This window comes from Pteronotus mesoamericanus, unplaced genomic scaffold (genome assembly GCF_021234165.1).
Source record: "Pteronotus mesoamericanus isolate MK-2021 breed Mesoamerican mustached bat unplaced genomic scaffold, CSHL_Meso_final contig_182, whole genome shotgun sequence".
NCBI lineage: Eukaryota > Metazoa > Chordata > Mammalia > Chiroptera > Mormoopidae > Pteronotus > Pteronotus mesoamericanus.
The window spans coordinates 32,392,476-32,415,827 of record NW_026555078.1 but is presented as its reverse complement, the minus strand read 5'-3'; the positions used below and the strand labels follow the sequence as shown (position 1 = coordinate 32,415,827).

General features: G+C 44.3%; 1 protein-coding gene across 2 annotated transcripts in view; it reads left to right on the top strand.

The window, feature by feature from the left end:
* SAMD4A (sterile alpha motif domain containing 4A) overlaps positions 1-23,352 on the top strand; it is a 201,376-nt gene that overhangs the window by 136,467 nt on the left and 41,557 nt on the right. The window contains exon 4 of one of the 2 annotated variants that reach the window (XM_054567542.1): positions 12,095-12,358. The exons of the other annotated variant lie outside the window; for it this stretch is intronic. Within the exon in view, the coding sequence (XP_054423517.1) occupies positions 12,095-12,358 (264 nt within the window). The remainder of the gene's footprint in view (positions 1-12,094; positions 12,359-23,352) is intronic. 2 annotated transcript variants of the gene reach the window in all.

Genomic DNA, 23,352 nt, shown 5'->3' with positions numbered 1-23,352 from the left:
AAGAGGGAGGAATGATCTAATTTAGTGCCTTCCCTTTAGTGCCTGCGGTGAGCAGCTGGCAGCTCCTTCACCCTGACACCCGGGCTGGCTGTTCTACTGGTGTTACAAGGCAGACTCTTAAAAATATGGAGAAATAAATAATGTGGGGAAATATCTTGTCCAAATGAGAATGGCACTGCATAAAGATGCTAATAAATAATATTACAGAAGATTGGCTCAAGGAGGGGCTGAGAGATCATCCACTGGGCTGTAATGGCTTTTTTAACATTGTGCCCTCAGCTTTTAGAGCTTGACACATGATGGGCACTCAACAAATGTCTGATGAATGAATGAATGGATGGATGGATGAATGAATGAATTTATCTATTCCAACTCCTTGCTTTCCATGTGAAGAACCCAATGTCACCCATAATTGGTTCTTAAGTTAAATTTCTAATTATAATGGAGGTACTTAGAATCTTTAGTAAGGACTTTGGGCTGTCAGCATTGCCTACCAATGTCAGGACAAAGAGAAGTTCTCATGAGATGTTCCTGAACACTGAAATTTAATGGAAAAGAAGACAATTTGCATGCCCTGACCCTTCAGAAAATAGAAATGCAATGTGAGCACTTAAAATAGTGGGAAGGAAAGACCATGTTGAGTCTGAATCGAAGGAAGATTACTCTGATGGGGCAGAGGAAAGTTAGTCAGTGTGGATAAGGACCCTGATAGAGCATGGAAGACACTGACTTGGTGTGACAGACCACAGTGGAAAATTCATATCTTGTAAATCTGGGATACACTATCAGGTAAACCGAGATTTTTTTCACACCACACATAATATGCTGAAAATGCTCCATGAATATCTTTAGATTGGCTAGTACTTCAAGTTGATTTTTCCATTAGCAGTATTGGTTTATATGGGGTTATTATTCTTACTCTGACAACCAATGACTAATATTTCTATAACCCTTTACAGTTTACAAGACATTTTCACGTACATTAAAGAATTTGATATTTTCCCCAAAGCGCATGCTGTAGCCTTCGATATCTACTAATGGGGGCAATTGAGGCACTAAAAGGTTATGTGACTTCCAACCCAAATCCCAATTCTTCTCACTTCAGTAGGCTGCTTTTGTTGTGGTTGATGCCTATCCCAACATCAGGAGAACAAGTGTCCAGCCAGCAAGTCAGAGCTGAGTGTGTGGCTGGTGCTCTTAACCTTGAATGTGCATGCAAATTTCCTGGGATCTTAAAATGCAGATCCTGACTCAGTAGATTGGGCGTGAGGACTGAGAGTCCAGCTTTTCAAACAAGTTCCCAGATGATGACAATGCTGCTGGTCCATGGATCTAGAGCCCAAGTTTTTGCTGTTTGTAAATTGGTTATGCTTTCTTCAACTGAGTCTCCAGACTAAGAGAAAATGTGCTCGGAGCTTTCTGAAGCTGACTCACGGTGATGGCAGGCCTGGGCCGACCCCTGACTCACTCTTCCCACTTAGCAAGAGTGAATAGCTGCAGCAAGAGGTTAGACACCATTTCCCAGAAGTCCAAACATTTGTCTAAGAGAATCTTTAGAAATTTCTGCCTAGGTATTGTGTGGGTTGGAATTCTGGGACCAAAATATCATTTATTTTTCCCAGGAGATCAGGGCAAGAATGATAAAATCCTGGACTGCAGAGTCTGGGCAGAATTCTGCATGTGAACCCAAAGCAAACTACATACTGGTGGGAGAAGCAGCGGTTTGCATGTTGCCTATTAAAACCTGCTTGAAAAGTAAATAAGATGCCTCTAATCTTCGGGGGCATGTTATTAAGACCAGGAAGAAGCAGCTGCCAACCTGGGGAGGTTTGAGATGTCCAGGATGTGGGACAGAGTTTGGAGGAACACCGAGGCAAGAAGATAGCCTAAGACGGTTCTCAGCCCTGGCTAGCCATTAAAGCCACCCAGGTGCAGCTTAAATTATGGATGCTCAACCCCACTAAGGGATTTCCAATTACTTGGTCTAGTAGGAAGCCTGGGCATCAGGATTTTTTAAAGCCTCCAAGGATGTTGAACACACAGTCAAGTTTAAGAACCACTACCCTAAGACAAAAATATGGCAAATGTGGAAAAAAAAAAAGTCACAGAATAGGACGCGGAATGTAGAGTTCGTATCTATCTATCTGGTCAGTTCCCATTATTTGCAATAGTTATGTTCTATAAAGTTACTTTGAACACTAAATTTGCAAATACTGAATCATTGCTTCAATGGGAAATACAGGGTTAGGTTCCTGCAAGACTCAACGTTTTCATCAACTGAGTAATACATAACTTTGTTTTATGTGTGTTTCTGTTTAAAGATAATTTTTATATATATACACATATATATAGTTGGATTCATCAACATTGAACTCAGAGCCAATGGCACTATAACTCATGCGTGAACAAAGCTAATCTCACACATCCATTTTCTCTGTAAAGCACATCACAGCCTCCTTACACTTAGGAATGCTAGCCAGCACCTCAGCACTGTGCCATTTTTTTTTAAAGATTTTATTTATTATTTTTAAAGAGAGGGGAAGGGAGGAATAAAGAGAAGGAGAGAAACATCAATGTTGGAGAAATCATCGATCAGTTGCCACCCCAACTGGGGACTGAACCCGCAACCCACGCACATGCCCTGATCAGGAATCAAACCGGCACTTTGTGGAATGACACCCAACCAATTAGGCTGCACCGGTCAGGGCAACACTATGCCAGCAGCCAAATCACCAACAAAAAACACTAAAGTTAGACATACGGGGCACTAAAAAGACCTCAAAAAGGACACTTGTTTATAGCGTGAGAGCTAAAACAGGAAGGCAGGCCAATGTCTGTTTGACCTCGGCGAGGAACATGTGCATCAGGGACTCAAATTTTTTGTCACTCTGAGTATGTCCATGAATGACTGTGACAATGCTACAAGTATTGATTTTGAGGTTACAAATACATTGTAGCAAAGAGGAGAATTTGCAAATACAGACTGTGAATAATGAGGATCAAGGGTATGTAAGACGTGTGACAGAGGAACACACACACACTCTACAGCTTGTATGACATGTGAAGCAGGGTCCAGAAGTAGACGAAGAGCAGCGGGTGCTGACCTGTGGATCGGAGCTGGCCTTGTGAGCTCAGCCCAGCCTTCCTGATAGTGCAACAGCCTGTTCTCTTTGCTGCTAGAATCCAAAGGCTCCTGATGGCCCTGCCACCTCAAATCCAGTAAGAAATTCATGCTGTTTGAGCCTGTTCTTAAACTAGACCCGTCCTGGGGGCTGAATTGTGCCAGGAACCTCGTGCTTGCAGTGTCTCTGGAAGTATTTTATTCCAGGACTGATTTATAATACCCAAGTAGATGAGTTGAGAGCAATTACGTAAATGCTGTTTCTCTGGGGTAGAGAAGAACAGTATGGTTTAAATGAAAAATACAGTGCCAAGTCAAACATTCAAATCGTTATGTGTAATTACAGACCATAGTAAATCAATTTTACAAACACAGACCAATCTCACTGTGTTCCAACACCCACGGGGTCAGGTTGTGACAGTTTAGAATTTGAGAAGAGGCTGAAGTTGAAGTGAAAGCAGGAATTGGGGTGTGTGAAGCCTCAATAGCTTGTCTTGAATCACACAGTGATTCAATCAAATATAATTAAAAAGCCGGGAGACCCTACACCATCCAGTATCTCTTAATTAACAACAACAAAAAAAAATCATCTAATTAGCAATGTAAGCTCAAGTTATGGGTTGTTTTTTTTTTTTTTTTTTTGAATGGTCATTAATGTGTATTGTTAGAGTTGACATTTAGATCGAATGCTTTAATGAAAACAAGAATCAATTCGCTAATCAGTAAATTGGCCTGCTAGCCACAGTGCTGAGAATCTCCAGTTCTCATTCTTCTATCAAGGAACGAAGTTAAGAATTAGTCAGGACGACATAATACATTTCCAATTAGTTATAACCCTTTCTTAACACTAGAAAGAAAAAAAGAATGTTGCTTGATCAAAGCAAAGGTTCAGAGTTTCACGCTCTGAGAAATCCCAGCACCAGTTATGCATTCGGCGGGTGCTAAGTTGAGACTCTGATGGCGGTAGGATTCATGCATCTTCTAATGATGCTGGTTCTTGCCCACTCAGTGCCATTGCCTCTAAGAGCCACTTTGCCCTCTTATCGGGGAACCTTTAAGGCCCAGAGTCTGTGAAGACTTGGCCTGGATTTCAGCTCAAGATGGGAGTTAGTAGACAAAGTTTTAAACTATTCTTTTTTAGCCCCTTTCAAGTGATTGGTCGGTCCACTTCTCTGGACAAGAGTTTCTAGTGGTGTCAAAATGTAAGAAATGCACTGATGATTTGTTCAGTGGCTCTAGCTGTGGTCTTGAGACCGATGCTCTGGGCTGGGCTTGGTTGCTCAGTCATGAAACCCTGACTCTTGTGCAGTTGCATACTTGGATTGCTTTGCTGGTATGCATGCTCAGTTAGCAGCCTGGGTGTTGTTAAATGCAGGGTGGGCATTGCATTTTGTAAACCTAAAAAGCACTTCCTGGGCAAGCATGTGAGCTAAGGTCACAAGTAACAATTTGAGAGTTATCTTTTTAGAAAGGGGTAGGAGGGAAGTTTTGTCATCAAACGCCTGTCTTACTGAGTTTCTCCACCAGCTCTCTTCCTTAAACACAGTGACTGGAGCATTTTTACAGATAAGTTGGAAAACAACAAAGGAACTGTACACTTAAATCTACTCCTGGCCACTTGCTTAATTCAATTATTTTCTTGACTTGGTGTTATAACCAAAATGATTCCAATTCTGCAGCTTTGTCTAAGCTCATTTCTGGATATCTGTTCACTCTCTATGTGGCTAGAAATTCCATGGACAAACCTAAGAGTTAAGTACGTATAGATATAACTATACACACAAAAAGAAACATGATGCAGGAAAGTAGAGGTTTACCCAATATACAGGAACTGTAGAAATGGCGTGATTGATCCCCCAGTTCCTTGGATTGGCTTAAACATCTGCTTCAGTGGTGTCAAATTACTTCCATAGTTGATGTCATTGGTTTTGATAGAATGGAATGAGAGGATTTGGGCAGTTTCCTTTTAGGACTGCTTGATTTGAAGTTAAATCTGTGAGTTAAATTCTGCTATTTTCTATAAAATGTATATATATTGGCTTCTTGTCTAACTTATTTATAAATAATGACATTAAACAGCAGTTATCTAAAATAGGTTTTCTACAGGATGACACCCAGTTTTGCCATTATAGAAACTGACAAGAGAGGACAAATGAAATGTACCGAAGATTAATGCAGCTATAAAAGTCTGCCAGAAACATTCTAATTTGCTTCTTAAAAGCCCAAATGTTTCAGTGATAATGTGAAGTCAGAAGCATACATCTTTGCTCTGCCCAAAGGCTGAGCTGTCTGTGGAGCAATAAGAGCTGACACCAGTGACAGGGATTCAGGTTATTGGAAAAGCCTCTTGGGTACTTTTCCCGGCACCAGAAGGCTTTCACTTCAGTACTTATGGAGATGAGATGTAATGGGGGAAGCTCTGTGTATTTGTCAACCTTGCTGTGATGTCCTTTGCAGCTTTCTTCTCTTCCAGAGTCTTCATTTGTTTTGCTTTGTTGCACAAGCAAGTGTACACTTTCTCTTCCCAGAGAGTGTGTGGCTTCCTCTTGGGCTTGTCGGGAACACCCAGTCCACCGACCACATCTTGGCTTTGTAGCATGTTCTCTCTTCTTCCCCCAGAATGAGGTGGAGTCTAAAGCTGTGTGGGGGAAATCATCTTCTGGTGTCCAGATGTTGTGAGCACTGGTTTTCCAAACCTTTGGACAAGAAGCAGAGAGCGAGCATGTGGAGTTGAGGCATATAACCTTCCAGATTTGCTTTTAATCTATTCCCTGAAGCAATGAGGGCAGAGCATGTTAATTTTAACCTTAGTAATTAATACTCTTCTTCCCTCCCTTACACAAATCTGTACTTGGCCATAAATGTGACTGGTGTTATTTTGTCTTTTATTGCATGATGTCACTGATCAAATACTCTGGTTTTGTTTTCTTTTTAAATGTATTCTTGCACTCCTATTAATCTTTTCTTCCCCAAAGATTCCTACCACAGGGCCTCAGATTACTGGTTGTGGTACCACAAAACCGACTAAAGAAGAGGAATCAGGGTCTAATGTCCTTCCACCACTGAGCCTTGCTAAAATGTCAGCTTCTTTTTTTTTTTTTTAAAGCAAATGCCTGGAATATTCATACAAGTGGTGTTAGCAGAACTCCACTCTTTGAACATGCAAAGCCTTTAGTAGCAGTCCCTTCGATGCTCTGACATCAGTGCCCTCAGAAGAATTCTTGGGATGACACCTGAAAGGTGCTTGATGAGCAGGCCCGAACATAAGGACAGAGCAGAAACACTCCCTCGGTAACCGCGAAACAATAGCTGCTGTTTTGCAGCTGGCAGTGGATTGAGGTTTTTCTCCTTTACATGTGACAAGTATCAAACCATATCCCACAGCAAAACTTACGAATTAGATGTTGTGAACCCTCAGTTTGGTGTACTCAGCAAAGGTCCTGCTGGTACTTCTGAATGTCTTTAGGGAGTAGGTCTACAAAATATTGTTAAAATTCACCATTAGCAACAAACAAATAGAATATTCCCTGTGTGTTTTCTTAGTATGTTTGCACACACAGAACATATATCACCGGAGTAGGGAGTTGGCCAGGACCTTTTAATTCAGAAAGAAATTCTAAGGTCATATTTTAAAATCATATACCATTGCTACGTTCTAGAATCTCTAAAGTAGAATTTCTTTTTGAAAAGGTTAGTTGTGCTAGCAATTGGATTGACTTCTATCGCCTGAACACCTAGAATTTGAAAAAAATTAACAAAGCACAAGTTCTTCTCTAAGAACAGCTTGTCAAATTAGAAATGGGGAGACTAGTTGAGGAAGAAAAAGATTAAAATTTTGAATTATGTCTATGAGGCTGAGTTCATAAGGTCCTCATGAGGGTGCAGAGCCCAAGCTTGGGTTGAGAAGGCAGGTTATTTTGGTTTGATGACAGAGGAGGAAATTAGAAGTATGGGAATACTTAATGTCCTTATTTAAAAAAAAGAAAAAAGTCAGCTTCAACAGTCTGGGTTCTAGACTCTAGAACAAAATGTTAAATGTGGAAATAGATGGAAACACACAGTGGTAGCAATAAGAAGTAAAGGTTGGCTGCATTTGAGGAGACAGAATAACCATGAAAGGCCTACAGAGAACTTTAAGCCTGCAAGGTCCTGGGAGCACCAGTGTTGCCTATGGAAGCCTCACTCAGCAGGGACAGCAGAGAACAGCAGTAGTCTCTATGTGTTTATTGAGTTCAATACTCAGTTTTTAACAAATAAAACAACTGTAGTCTTCATAACACAGTGATTGTACTCTGAGTCTGCTGGTTAAAAATGACAAAAAGAGGTATACATTTAGCAGCCTTAAGTTTATATTTTATTAATGCTAATAGTTTTTACATACATGTAAAAACCATTGAGAGCACAGTATTTTATCTCCTAACGAGGCTGGGTGGACATAGGGGTTCTCAGCTCTTTCACAGCCCCAGGGCCCACAGCTCACAACTTGGGCATGACTGAGGTGTTGTCTTTCAGGGGCCTTCTGTCTCTAAAATGTTATGAATCTATTCTCGTAACAGTAATTATCAAGGCATAAGTTGCATTCAACGTAGGGATTTAAAGAGAGCAGAAAAATATGTAACGTGTCTTTAAAATATCTCCATTAAAGTTTGTTAGGATAGAGCTTGGTGTAAGAGTCAAGCGTCAGTTATCTGGACTATTTGCTTATGAGGGTCACGTCCCTCCTTGACAGTGAGGTATAATACTTAACCTGATAGTGAACCAAGGAGATAGTTGGGCCACTTTCCCAAGCCTTTCTCTTTCCACAAACCCTGTTATTTGTCATCTTAGAAGGCAGAAAAATGTAGTAATGCCTAATTTCCTTAAAAGACACTAGAAATCCTGAAAAACTGTTTCCTAAATCTTACTTCACTAATTACAAATTGAGACAGACGTTAAAGTTGGTCAAAGAAAATGGGAAATAAATAGATTTCCAGGCTCTCGAGAAAAATACTTAAAAGAACAGAACCCAGAGCCAGGTATCAGATTTTCCCCTAAAAGGGCATTAAAAGAAGTCACATTAAAGATGCTTGAAGATAAAAGAGAAATCATGAGTTTTGATGAGGCCAGAGAAGTTGGCTGGCCCTGACTGTGTGACAGACCTTATTGCCAGATTGTAAGACTCTCTGTATTCACATCACAAGTTATTTTTAGCTGCTTTTTCGTATTTAACTTAGGTTTATTATTTATTTTTGGTTCATTTGAATTTATAAGTGTCTCCAAAATTACAATGTTCTACGGGCATATATACATGTACATGCATATGTGTACATGCATTTACACATACCTGAAATTTCTTGTAGAGATTTCAAAAGCTACAAGCAATACTGAATCTATACTGTACACAATATTAAGTTTTAGCTTCAGTTTCTCCAGAGCAAGAGAGGCATTTTATTTTGTTTGCCAGAGTGATTTTTAGTATGGTTTTCAATATGATGAATCTACCCTAAAACACGCTGGCCCTTCACTCTTACCGCTGTAAAGTCCCAAAGGCAATGTGAACTTAGGACCTCAGTTCTGCTGGAACTTGCCGATTACTAGTCTACATTGAGATTTTTTTTTTCCCAAGGTGGACTTAATTCTGCTGGTTGGACTGTGACTTTGGGGCAGCTTAAATCGTAATGGAGCTTCGCTGTTGTCAGCCGCAGGGCAGTCAGCAAGCGAGAACGTTGGAAAGGCCCGCCCCCAGCTGGAGTCACTCTGAGCCAGCCGACCTGTGCTGAGAAGCTGCGCAGAAGGGTCTCTTCACTCTCCCTCCTCCCTTCTCTTAGGAAAGGGAATTTGTTTATTTATTTTTGCCTGACTATCAATTCGCCCTCTATTATCAGCCCTTCAGATGAGTTCTTTCATTAAAAAAAAAAAAAAAATGTGGAGCCATGGGGTAACCATCGAGCCTGTGCCGAAGGCCACCTCTGTAATTCCACAACCGCGTGGCCTGCTTTCTCGCAATCTTCCTGCCGTGGTATTTAGTGTCCTCTCTGCCACTTTATGCCAAACAAAGTACTCCAGCATGCAAAGTCACATTGAAATTGGCTTTGAGGTCACTGTTACCTCTAGCTGAAGATTTATCTTCACCCCAAAGTGGGCCTGTTGGCAGGTCACCTGTCACCTGCTTCAGTTTCCTTCCCACAGGTAGACAAGCCTGGATTGCCTCAGGGCCTCAGTTCTCTTTAAAGAAATCAGATCAGGTATTTGCCCAGCATGATGCTTTGATTTAGGTGCAGGGTCCAGCCTGGCTTTAAATCCATGGCCCTCTCTGAAGATCACAAGTTTAGTGTGAGACAGTTTGTTTGGTTGCTATGGCAGGTTGATCCTGAGGGGACATTTCGGAGCTTGGTGCAAGCTGTGGGGGTCTTTATGATTTACACAGGGAGGGGGACCTTTAGTAGAAAGTGATTGGGGGAAGGCCCTGGCACCTGAGGGATAATTGATCTTTTATTAGAGGCAGAGACCAAGTTCATACCATACCCGCGGTGACATTGGTCAAGCTTGGGAGTGTATAAGGAAATGGGTGTAGATTTCAATGAATAAACCCCTGTAAGTCCCATTAAGTTAGGTAACTATTTAGTCCAATTCTCAGAAGTCAGTGGATTCCTTGAATATTCACAGCTTCCCCTAGGATGTCCATCAGTGGGGAGGCAACAAGGACCTTAATAAAACTTTAGGTGGAAAGAAGCAAATTCGCTCCATCCAATAATAGAATTCAGTTACTACATACATGTGGTATTGTGCATAGCATCCAAGGATCTTAGCAGGGTTGCCACCCACGGCTAAGGATTCAGTCACGCTTCTAACCAGACTAGTGCGAAGGGTTCCACCAGCTCCCAGCTGCATCTCTCTCTCTGGCAAGGCCCATTTCGATGGCTTCGGGCTCACTCCAGTCCTGGCTGTGAAGAGGAGCCCCCATGGCCGCTTGGGGCACACCTGGCTGGCACCGTCCGGAGCATTCACCAGAAATTCTCAATGGCTGCAGGGGTAGCAGAAAGCAAAGACGTCTCAGCTGAAATGTTCCAGCACTTGGGTAGCCCTAAAAAAGTCTACCCGACTTTATATAAATACTTAGACAGGCATGAAATGGATTTTCTGGATGTCTGGCTTTTCTTCCTATTGGCTTCTCTCTTCACTTTTGCTGCTGCTTCCTTTTTATTTTTTTTTTTTCTTTTCCTGCTTTCCCCGCGCTTTTTCTCTTGCTAATTCTGATCCAACCAAGTAGCAATGCATTTTCCAGGGAGCCTTTTAAAATGGTTTCTTCCCTAGTTTGTTTAGTGGAAATACAAGCTGTTTCAGCCTGTTAGAGTCAAAAAAAATTTTTTTAATGTTCCCTTTGCATATTTTTAAGTTAGATGATAATTCCCTGCCTTTGATAGACTCTACCCAAATTAGAAATTTTTCAGATTACAGACATTAAACTTGGCAGCTCCTTTTTTCCCCTCCCCCTTTCTCTTTGTTAATAAAGAAGTTTCTAGCTCTTCTGCTCGTGCCCCTTTCATACACAAGGCTGCCCTTCTGGCCACACGAAGCCAAATGGAAACATTGACAATGGACGTGTGAGCCCATTGCTCGCAGGGCCTGGTTAATGTCAGCTGATCACGAGCAGCCAACCCACACCACTACTGCCCCAAACACACTTTTTGAAAACACCCAGCCTTTTTTTTGGCTCTGGTGTTCATCTTTTTAAGTGGGGCAAGGTGATCTGTTTGTGGGGGTACTGCCCCACCAGAAATGCAGTTTAACAAAAAGCAGAACTTCCTACATGGGAATGTCAGGTTTACCTCCCAAAAACCACAGAAAGATTCCCACCAGTGCAGAGGTGCTAGTCCAGACTTGGGAGAGCAAACACCTCATTGGAGCAGATAGAGCCTGAGATGGAACTTAATGGCTTCCCTGAAAAATGTTTAAAAACGCATGTGGCTCAATTCCATGTTAGTACTGCAGCAGTCAAAATAAACTGGAGCTGTCAGGAACCAGTGCTGAGAGAATATTATGAATAGACTTCTTTTGTAAAGTTGTCACTTTTACACACCCAGAAAAACCAACCAAGGGTAACATCGGCTCCCTCGGCGTTGATTTTGGTTAAATCCCTCCCTTGAATGACCTCAATTTAATTTGGCTAGTTATGTGAGTTTTGTTGCTTTTTTCCTAGTTTTCTGGAAAAGAAATTAAAAGAGGGGGCCACGCAGATGTTGCCCACTGTGCGGAAGGGTTGAACATGCTGCTGAAAACCATTCCCAGCTTACCGCGAGCACCCCACCGGCTTCTGAATGAAAGCCTTGTTACCTGGAAGTGTTTTCAATATAAAGTTTGGCATTAACCTGCAGAGCCACGGGGAAGAATCGACCCTTTCACACACAGCTGCCAGTGTTCCATTCCCCAAGATCCGTGTTAGAGTTGGGACCCTCGCTGAGCCTGCACCCCCTTCAGAGGTGATAGTCCCCCGATTCCTGGTTGGAAGGACTAGTCCAGCCTCTGCCAGTTCAGCCCAGCAGAGATCCCTACTGGTCAGGAAGTCCACCTTAATGATGTGGGTAATGGCAGTTTTTGTGTGTTTAAAAAAATTGCCCAGCACGTTTTTTTCACCCTTGGCAGATGGCCACTTTGCCAGGCTGTCAAGTCTCTCCTGATTTATGGGCCTGCTGCTACGAATCCTGATTTCTAGCGTTAGGACTAAAAGCAGATCCCAACCCACAAAGGCTAAGGTCACGTATGTGGGTGCTGTAGGCGTAGCCTCCTTGGAGAGACCGAACCCACCAAAGGGTCCAGACAGGACCCTTTTAATCCACCCCAAAGGGAAGGACCGGTCCAGGCCTGTAGTCGCCCTCTGTGACCACTGATGGAATTGCAAGACAGCTAGTGGCATCTCTCGGGTATTGTGGGTTCTTCTGTGGCCCAGGCTAAAGGGGGGGGAATAACCTGTTTCATTTTATTTTTTTTTTCCAGTTCTCTCAGGCCAGGCACACCACAGCCCTTTGAAACGATCTGTGTCCCTTACCCCACCCATGAATGTGCCAAACCAGCCTCTAGGACATGGATGGATGTCTCATGAGGACTTGCGAGCTAGAGGACCCCAGTGCCTCCCATCCGATCATGCCCCCCTGTCTCCACAAAGCAGTGTAGCCTCTTCAGGAAGTGGTGGGAGTGAACACTTAGAAGATCAAACCACTGCTCGTAACACATTCCAAGAAGAAGGTAGTGGTATGAAAGGTGAGTGACCGGATGAGAAACCACTGGGAACAGAGTCCCTCCCTTTATTTGTAGTCAGAAGGGTAAAAAGAGAGGGAGTCAGCAAGAGAGAAGGAGCCCACGCCCCTCCCCAGGCCCCTGCGCTGGACCTGTCCGCTGTGGAGCTCCCGGGTTGACCACGGAGGAAGGGACTTGGATTCCCCTTCCAGGGCTTCTTGCCAAAACCTGGGAAGCAAGAACCAGAGCAGGAGAGGTCAGCGCCCTGTTTAATTAATTTATTTTTTTAATGCAGTGACTTGAGACAGTCAAATGAGTCACAGCCAGCGCTGACAGATTCTACTGTTTGCACGTATGCTCCGCAGTCTGCCCTGTTTGTAAGATGCTGAGCGGCTCCAGCCTTCTACCCCATTGGCCATGTGTTGCCGTGGCCAGGGAACCGTCAATAACTTAGCAAAACAAACCACAGGATCTTTTTTTAAACCTTTCTTAATGCAGAACTGTAGTAGTGCTTCCTCTCTCTCTCCCTTTTCCTTTGATATCCAAAGAAACCTTTCAACCCTTTTCTCTGCATCTGTTGAAGGGATATGAAAATACCACTGGGAATATCTGACAGTGTTTTAAGCCTGATAACAGGTTTGCATACAGATGATAAAGGCCTTTTGTGCCGCATAAATAAATGTTCCTACATCGCCCTGTAAATCTACCCTGTTCTAAAGATACTCATCAGGAGATAGAGATTTCCAAATTACCCATGATAGATTCAAAGAGGATTCATGTGTTCTGTATTTTTAGACGCCAGTTATTCAAAGGCTGGGAAGTCCTTAGGGAAAGATGCTCATCAGAGACACACTAATAACAATTTGAGAGGAAAAAACAATAACTAGCCATGTTTCTGGGACTCCGATGCTGGGGGAGGCTCTGACAGCACTCTTTGCTGGCATTAATAGTCCTGAGGTCCTGCTGTTTCTGATCTTTCCCTTGAAAAGGGTCACTGTTTGCATAGGAGGCTCCGTACCAAGTCCCCTCCCGGCCACGGAAGCCTGGCACAGAAGGACACCCACACTGCCCAGAAAGGTGCCGGTCGTAAGAGAGCACCAGGCTGAAAATGGAATGAAGCTGACGTGCAGCCGCTTCCCTCTCAAGCTGCTCAGGCCTGCGGCCTTCCCGTCCCACCCCATCCCCCGTGGGTCCTGTTCTGGGTGCCCAGAGCAAGTGGGATGTGTCCCAATGTTCTCCTCTGGTGATACCAATGGGTCTTTAAAGGTGTTTACAGGCAACAAAAACAATGGCTTGTTTTGGCATGAAGGGGATGTGTGTGTTCTTTCTCTCCTACAGTTTTTGGGGAAATGTGTCATAATTTTGGAGACTTAGCAAAACCCATTTCTGAGTTCATGCAACATGGTTATGTGCTCAAGCAGCTGAGCCCCAGGTGACGGGTAGCAGGTGAGGCTCAGCCGTGCTTTAGGTAAGCCAGCAGGGCATCTGTCCCTGGGGCAGGCAAGTACCTGAGGGACCAAGGGAGGCAGAGTCAGCTACTGCTCCAGACAGGCTCCTTTCCAGGCAAAGTGGGGTGTTTGAGTAGCATGTTTCCAGGAAGTCGTATGTGTGGTTCTCTTGGTAACTGTGGGAAGGAGGCCTTGGCCTTTGTATTGAGGGCAAGGAAGGTCCACCAAGAAGGCCGTTCACCAGGATCCAGACCTCTCCCAGGGAGGAATGCTGGTTCTGCTGCTCTGGCTGTGGGAGGTTTGTTTTCTTCTTTTCCTTTCTTCCTTTTACTTCCTCTTCTTTTTTGTTTTTCCTTCCTTGTTCTTTTTTTGAAGCCTCTACACATCTTAGACATTCTCTCAAGTAGGCAAAGGTGTGCACATGGCGTGTTGGCACTTTGAGGTGAGAAATGAGTAGAGAGAGCACAGTTTTAAAGAGAAATAAATGAAAGAAAAGTTGAATAAATATCCCATCCCCCTTTTAGAATACAAGCCAAAATATTCTAAAGTTCAAGGAATATCCTGTATATGGGATGAGCTTCTTTGATTCCTTTCTTTAGAATTGCTGAGAACTGTCTCCCCGGAGCTTATGCAATTAGAAAATGACACAGACAAGATCTTACATACGCAATCCATCAGCCTGAGGGGTGTGTCCAGAAAACAGGCAGTTTGGTGACTGGATGACTCTCTTCTGTGTGTGCCCACCTTCTGCTGACCCACTGAACTCTTCTCCTCCCAAAGAATGGGACTGGGATTTAAAGTATAAAGCCCTTAGCAAACTAAAGGGCAAAACATGTTGGAAAGAAGGAACGAGAGAGACAATGAAGGATTCTATTTGTGAGAGAAGTATACTTGCAGCTCAGCTGATAGGCCATGCAGTAGAAACATCCACACCTGGGAACAGCAGCATTCCAGAGTCAGGGACCAGTGTTTGTGACGCCAGAGGACCCCTCCCCCCACCCTGCCTGGACATGTTTGTCTTCACGGGGTGGCCACCACTCACAACAGCCCCCCAGGAGGGTGTTGGAGGAGCAGCCTTAACAAGCCTCTCCCAGGAGTGTGTCATTTGAGTCCCATGTCCAAGAGCAGATGCTGGTTTGAATTTCCAAATTAATTCATACTTTCTGAGAAATGAAATATGAAATCCAAGGAAGTGCTTTTAAAAAGAGCCAGCACTTCCTCTCGGATCCACATCTCTTTCTTTCTCGTGACCAGGCCCTTTGGCAGCAGTGGCAGCCCTTTTACGTGATGTGCTGGTGCACCTCGGGACGCCATCATCGGATTGCTATTTTTCTAACTTATAAACGCCCCGTTTACGAGAACAACAAGGAATCCATAGTAGAATTTGGAGGTGTTCCAGATCTCCAGGGGATGCATGTCAGCCCTCACCCCGCACCTTGGGAAAAGAATAAAAAGTCACCATAATTGAGTTTAATTTAGTGTGAATTCATCGCTCTTGCCAACAGCTGTGCATACCTTGCTAAAACACTGTGTTCATCCATTTCTTCCTTTTCATCTAGACAGAGTAGCTAGATTTGGCTATGAATTGTCCCTCAGGAATGTGCCTCTCGGGTCAGAAGTGTGAAATAAAGCTCACGGCCCAGCATTCTTGCTCTTTTTATTTTTTCGCAAACATCGATCTTGCCCTTTTTTTGTCTCCGCGTCAGCACTCCCTGCCAGGGATTCTCACTAAGTTCTCTCCCAAGTAGACCAACTCCTGCTCTCAGAGGATTAACATCATCTGCCTGCTTTGATTTGTTTTTCCTTTTATAGTAAATAGCCATCCTGAAAGTTTTAAGTCAGCTCCAAAGCACAGATCAGCTGGCCCTTGGGGCAGGGACCTCAGACGAATATTTCAGGCCATGGGAAGAGTGGGATCGGCTACTTAACTGGAAATTAAGGGACAGAAGTGAAGTCCTGAATGGGAATATGAAAGTTTCCCCCTTTAACATTCCCTGTGGAGGCTACTGCTTATACATGTTTGGACTAACTATGCTGGCTGTGGTTTCTAAATTCAGTTGTCCTTGTTCATTGCAAAAACTTCACTGTGGCTTATCCCAGGGGAACAAATTCTAGATTCTGAGTCAGTACCCAATTATAATAGTCTCCTTTCCCTCAGCCTCAGATGAGTAGAGCCTTCTCTCTTACCTCTTCTCTCGTGCGAAGCCTTCAGATGGCCAAGAGGGGATAATAAAGACATTTCCATAATTCCCTAGAAAGAAGGGAAAATATGAAAGAGAAGCCCATTGGTAGAATGAACACGTTTGCCCTTGTATTAACATTGTGTCCTTAGAAATATAGAAACCCAACAACTAAAGATTTATCGAAGGGCCAGGACTGTTGATGAGCTACGTGGCCATGTTATGTGGGAACAAAGAGAAGGGAAGGAAGCTTAACAGGTTTCATTGTTGTCCTCATTCAAGTCAGTTGATTTTTTTTTTTGAGCACTTGAGAGAGGTTTTGTACTAGATGTTGGGAAGACAGAGGTGAAAGGGATTGTTCCTGCCTCAAGGGATCTACTGTCACTTGAGAAACTAACAGGTACGTCTTGTCTTGGAGATTTGCCCTGGGTCTGGGCAGGTACCACGGTAGGCACCACGTCAAGTGGAAAGAAGTCAAGGAAAGTTCCTGGAGGAGGAGAGGCCTGGGGCTGAGTCCCAGAGCATGATTACAAGTGAGCCACATGTAGAAGGTGAGGAAACGGCATTCTGTGCAAAGGGAACAGCAAGTGTTGAGAGCATGAGACAGTGTGGCTGTGTAGGTCTTAGGGCTTGAGCAGTAAGGACACATGGGGAAAGGGTCTGGAGAAGGAAGAGCCAGATGCCAGGCTTCAGGAAGGGTTCTAGCTTGTATCTTGAGGTTGGTAGAAGCTATTGAAGGAATCTCAGCGGCAGAATGACGTGCTTATATTTCCATGCTAGAAACAGGACCCTCGCAGTCGTGTGGAGGATAAATCAAAGTGAGATGGAAAGGGACAGGGGATTCTGGATTTGGAGGCCAACTGAAAGGTGACAGATATTTCAGTAACTGAGGAGGAAAATGAGATTGTGCCCAGGCAACTGGCAGGGAGAATGCAGACAAAGGAGTGTGTTCACAGGATCTTGGTGAAATGAATGTTCACAAATGGACTATAGACAGTGACGGAGTGAGAGGAACCAGTATGATGCCCAGGTTTCTGCCTGGGACATCTGCATAGCCCATGGTGTCATCTATAGCAAAGAGTATATAGGAAAAGAAAGAGTTTGAGGGGACAGTGTGGGACATTCCAGGGGAGGGGTACCAGCCAGGACCCCAGCGGACCAAGCTCTTCGCTGGCCCAGCCTTTTTAAGAGCCCTGGCTTCTCTCCTCACCTGCGCAGTTTAAATGCTATGCTTATCTGTGGTGAACTTAATCTGGGAGGGCTTCGTTCCAGATTCCAGCTAGTGAAGCCCATCACTTTGGGCTCTGAAGAGTGAGGCTTTCTCATTGCAGTTGTCAGTATGAGAGGGGTAGAGACTGGGGTGGGTGGTCTGTTTCTCTTGATAAGAGCTTCAGCCTCACCATTATAAACTAATATTAGCTGGGTGTACCTTGATGTGTCGTATTATGTTAGTATAAAAATATAGGTGTAACTGAAATTGTCACATGGTTTGTATTCAGACATGGTAAAAGTGAAAAAGAAACCTTTGGCTCCAGTAACCTGGATAGAAACATAGCAATTAAGAGTGAAAGGGACCGGTGACTGAAAAAATGCTCATATTTTCATATGTTTGCCTTTCCTAAGGAGTCTTTTTGAGATGAAACTTATGTAAACTTTGTTTTCATCATAGCAAAGGAAATGTATTGCCTATTCTGAAATAGCCATTTCGGGGTTTTGAGTTGTTTCTCAGTTGTAGACCTTTGAACCTCTGCCTGTCTCAGAATAAGATTAGGAAAGTTACTGAGAAGTGTGATCTTTTTTTAAGAAAAAGGAAACCGTCAGGAGCCTTTGTGAGAAGGTTGTGATTACATCTTTTCTGAGGGTCCTAAAGGGGAGTGACGGAGTAGGGGTGTCACAGCATGCGGCTGGGACACATTTCAGCATGGCTGTCATGGGAACGAGTCACTATTTTCTGAATGTTGTCTTTGTAGGCACTGGTTTGAATTCATGTAACTTAGAGACCAAGATTTAGTAAATTTGCTTTCTTTATTCTCAAATGCCAATATATGACCTGCATGGATAGGTCCTAATGGACTCAGACTTATGCTACCTCTGCTCAGATAGGCTGAGAGCCCTGACGTCTTTGAAACGCAAATCCCCAAGATTTCCCCACATTCTGAAGGTCCTGAGACTCTTAGGCAGCATTCCTTACTAGGTATGTGACATGCTATAAGGACCATGCTTGTACACAGAGGGCAGCTTTTGACGTGGAACCCAACCTCAATTTAACGATGCAAAGCAGGCCGCATATAGAACATCACTTATGAATGTCATAGTTCATGGAAGCTGCGAGGAGAGATTTAGTCCCTCTGTCTGTACCTACCCCTGTCAGTGGGTATTTTATTCCAAAATAGGCCATCTGTGTGCCTTCCAGGACCTACACATGCTCGCCACGAGCATGCAACCCCTCCTGGAGGCCCCAGAGACGTGTTCCAAGATCAAGGAGCATGCTCACAACCCCACAGGGACCAGAGATGAAGGCGTCTCATTTCCTTTGCTCAGAGGCTGGGACAGAATTGGGCTCCTCATTCTGCTCTGGCCAAAACTAGAGACAGTCTTCAGTAACCTTGATGATGTTGCCAGACTTCTGCTGTTCATTTTAGAAAGGAATGTTTTCAACACTGAAGAGTTAGTCCTTTCTCATCCCTTAGTTTGGCTCTCTTCTTCTCTCCCTCAAATGCCAAGGCTGCAGCAGTCCTACCTTGGAGGAGAGCTGTCCAAGACTAGCCTGGCTCTCTTTGGCTAACGGGAGTTTCTCTTCCGTCTGCAGGTGCCAGGGCCACCACAGGTGAGGCTCCTTGCGGAAAACAAGGCTACTCATGTTTCTCTCTTCCAGGGTTGCCTTACCCCTTGCCCTTTACATTGCTCCCCATATTGGGCCTTTCAGCAATACCCATCCCATCCTTCTCTCTTGTGGGGCCTCCTTGTTGGACGGGCAGGTGCTGTGTGGCCCGTTGACCTGGTTGGTATTTGCAGCCCCTCCCACAGCAGGCACGTGAGGAAGGCAACCCGAGTTCTAACTGGAGCCCAGCTTCTGAGTGAGCTCTCACATGCACCACAAAGCCTCTGTGTGGCTGATTGAACCAAATTCGAAAAGAGAAATAGAAGTTGGCATAACTGGAAACTTGATCCCATTGGTAAAGACCAGCAGGTAAATGCAGAGCATATAAAAGATGAGTATAGCAGTTACCAAAAATAGCCATGAGAAGGCAAACCATTATGGAAAGATCTAGAAGAAGCTTCATAAAGGATCGACACTGAGGCATGGGGACTGGGTGTCTGCACATGAATGGCGGTGCTTTCTCCCAGAAACCTCCTGCCCTTTGACCTTACCTTCTCAGCTTCCTTCACAGGCGCCTCTTCCCACACCTGCCCCTAAATACCGGCACCCCCAGGGCTCCCCCGGCTCCCCTCCATTCTCACTTCATGTTCTTTCCGTTAGTGGTCTCACCCGCTTTCATGGCTAAAATATCTGCCTTGTGCTCCTGACAAGAAAAATGGTTCTGTGACACCGACCTCTCTTCCGAGATCTTGAGCAGGTGACTTCTCCACCTGGATAACCCAAAGGCAATGACACTCAGCTGATCTAAAGTGGAGCTCACCAGTCCTCTCTTCTCAGCCCACACCAGCTGCTCCCCTGAGTTCTGTCTCCCCTGTATTTTCTTTCTCTCCAAACCTGAATCAGAGGAGCCACCCTGCTCAGGTGGGCCCTTTTCTCTCTCTCATCCTCCTCCGTGTTCTCCCCTGCTCTTCAAGCACTGCCAGCTTCCTTCCATCCTTTCTCCTCTGTCACCGCCCTCCCAAGCCACCTCCAAGGACTTGGATTCACCCCCTGCCTCCGCTCTCGCCATCCTCCAGGCCAGCCTTTCCATGACAGTCATCGTCCTTCTAACAGGCTCATCGGATTGAGCCTCCGCTGCTCAGATTTCACCATCTTCTCATCATCCACTAGATGAAGTCTATCTCCTTTTTTCAGCATTACATATCTCAGTTATCTGACCACGGGCTATTTGCCCCACTTTGTGTCTAGCCATTCTCTACCATTCCCCCAAGTGTTTGCTTGACCCCAAATGCTCCCTTGCCTGTGTGCTTTGTTTATATGCTGTTCCTATTTCTTGCAATGGCTTCCTTAGTACGGTCTGCACAGTGACTCCAGTTTTTCTGCTACTGTGAAGCTATCACTCACTCCCCAAGCAAAGTTCCATGTCCCCCTAGAACTTTGAGTAGACTTAGAACTTGTCCTGCAGATACTATAATTTTATCTCCAAGTTTAAAATTTCCTTGAGAGCAAGGCCATGTCTTCACAGCCTGGCCCCCATACTAGGCATTCAATAAATGTTGAGTGAGTAAACATCAGGATGCCCACAACTGGCAAGGAAGTCATCCCAGCATATAGCAAAACACCTTTATCTTTCACACTGCATAAGAGAGTGACTTTCTAGTCTAGGATCTCCACTGGCGTGTCCATCAGAGGCAGCCCAGATGAAGCTAAATGACAGTGTGCCGGCCAGACGTGGGAGCCCTGGAAGCATGCGCGCCTTCAGTCACACGTCGGCTCCTCCAGGAAACACCTCGGTTTCTCCCCTGCTTGTCTGTGTCTACCAGCCATGTCTATGCAAAGCCACAGCTTTGCAGAATGAAAAAGGAAGGATGTTATGTTAGGTGATTCTCAGCTTTCCATCCAACGATGTGGCATTTGGACCATGGGAAAGGACCTGATTTTTAGTTAGAATTCATTTCTGGCCAACATCTTACAGAATCTAGCATCCAAGTCATTGGAATTCCTGGCTTGGGAGGAGTCAAATAGGGAAGGCATTCAGTTCTCTGGTTTGTTTCCTTTTTAATGGTGTTTTGTTTTAATCCTTGGCAAAGGAAGGTGCCTCACCACCAACCAGGGCGTGAAGGTTAGTAGGCTATGTTCTTGAGAACTGGGATTTCCTCCTCTTTGTTCATCAGTTCACGTTGCAGGAAGGGATAGCTCTTTAAGCACACAGCACCGAATGAGGCATGGAGATGCTTGCTGTCCAAGCAGAATCAATGTGTACCTGCTTCCAAGACTATAGAGCCAAGAAGAGCTTACATTTCCCATGAACCTATGAAATACTGCTTCAGGAAGGCCTAATTCTCCATGCTCTGAAGTTGTATAGGGATCTTTTCTAGGAAGACAACTCCCAATGACCTGCATGTTGACTAAATGAGTGAAGCAGGTTTTCCCTTTCCTCTAACCAGGGGAATTCTGGCTGTCAAATACTTTTATAGAAAGGAACTAGCACGGACTGAACAGAGACGTGCCAAGTCAAGCCTTATACCCCACTCTCCCTGACTCAAAGCACTACCCTGTCACCTTGGCTTATAAAGCACCCAGTATGCAACATTATTTAGTAGCTTGGGATTCTGTTTGTTTAATCATCAGTGGATTTTGCGTGATTAAGCTATAGGGCACCTGCTGAAAATTTGGCCCATGCAGTTGTTCCATACTCATTTGTGATAAATTGTGGCCAAATGCGGCATCAGGTCACCCAGATGCCTCTGAATCATGATCATTGAGTTTTCTGAGCAGTGACTTGGGGCTTTTCAATGATGTAAATAGCAAACATGAAGCATGGTAACAAAGCAGCAACATGTCATTGGCCTGAAAGCTGGAGCTGTATTTATTTGCTGGTCAGTCTGCAGAAATGTGAGCATTGCTTTAACAGCAACAAAAACAGGGTGGAAAATGAAGTCTGGTCAAATAAGTCCAGGATATTGCAGGAGAGAAGGCACCTTCTGGGCTGGCTTGTCCTGTACTCTTGATCCAGGCACAGTTTGAGTTGAGGATGTAAGGGATTGGTACCATGTGACCTGTCCCTTTGTGGTTAATGGTGGTCCCAGAGGGACTTCACTTTTCACAGTAGAATGAAGGGTTCCAGGCACAGAATCAAGTGATTTCTCACCGGAGATGACTGAATCTGTTCTCAAAATGCCATTGGACATCTGATTCTGTTTCTCCAGAAATGCTCCATCTTTGGCTTTCACATTACTGAAATCACAAAGTAACCTCACCAGACCACCGTCTCCTCCTATATCTTTGAGTTTCAGGAGATCAACCCACACCCACATTCCCTAAGCCTAGGTTTGGCTCACCTAAGGGGAAGCAGGGCCTGATTTCAGAGTAACCAGGCCGCTATCTACTCAACCCTAGTTAACTGCTTTAAACATTTTTAAAAATTGGAAGGTTTCCCCTTATTTTGGAGTGTTTGTGGTCTCTGTCAGAGCCTCAGAATAAAGCATTTAGCAATAGACAGTATCTTGCAATGATCTTGGCTAGTAGTGGATAGTACTTTATAGGAAGCATGGATACCCTTTACCAAAACTTCCATATTTCTGAGTATTTTGTGGTCACTGTTTATTCAGCCCTCCTACTGATGGGCTGTTTGGTCCTGATTTTGCAAAACACTGAGACAGTGTAGGAAAAAGCTGGGGCTCAAGAAACCTGGTTCTACTCCCCATTTCACCACATACTTTGTCAGCTAGAATTAATGACTTAATTTTTCTGTCCGTAGAATAAGTCAAGGGTAGGGGAAATGATTCTAGAGACTTCTCAAAGATGAGTCTAGAGACCTCTCAATTTGTTTTGGTTGTACTTAGTTATCAAGGTAATAATTCTCCTGTGGATTTTCAATACAGTTACTATTTAATTTTCCTAACTCTAGAATCCTGAAGTTGGGGCTTATTTCGAGTGCATTTTGGAATTTCCATTATCCTATGATCTAGCCAATTTTTGGACATTTCAGATCCTGATATAAATGTGGTTGACATTAAAGGAAAATGTCAGAGACATATCCAGATACATTCCATAGCTCGGAGAAATGGTCAGCAGACACACACCGAGGAGTGATGGTTTTGGAGTCCGGGATGCCCTATTTCCACGGGAATAAAGGAAGAAAGGAGAAAGATCAGGCTAAGAATGACAGCCTGTGTCTGGGCTGTCATTCCACCCGAGTCTGGGAAGGGAATGTCTAGAGCTGCCTGGTTTCCCTTTCATTGGAGAAGTGGCGGAAATAGCATGTCGAGGTCTGTCCTGAACCTAGAAAGAAATTATCTTGAGGACAAAGACTCATCATATGTAGTTTTAACATTTGAAGCCACTTCTTTTCCATCCAAGTACTAACCAGGCCCGACCCTGCTTAGCTTCCGAGATCAGACGAGATCGGGGGCATTCAGGGTGGTATGGCCGTAGACTCTTTCCAAATCAGTAATGAAGTCGTCTGGGTAAAGCAGTGGTTCCTTGCCACTTTGTGGGGTCATGAACCACTTTGGAAATCTCGCAGAACCTATGGATGTTTCTCTGCCAGAAAACTACCTAGTATAG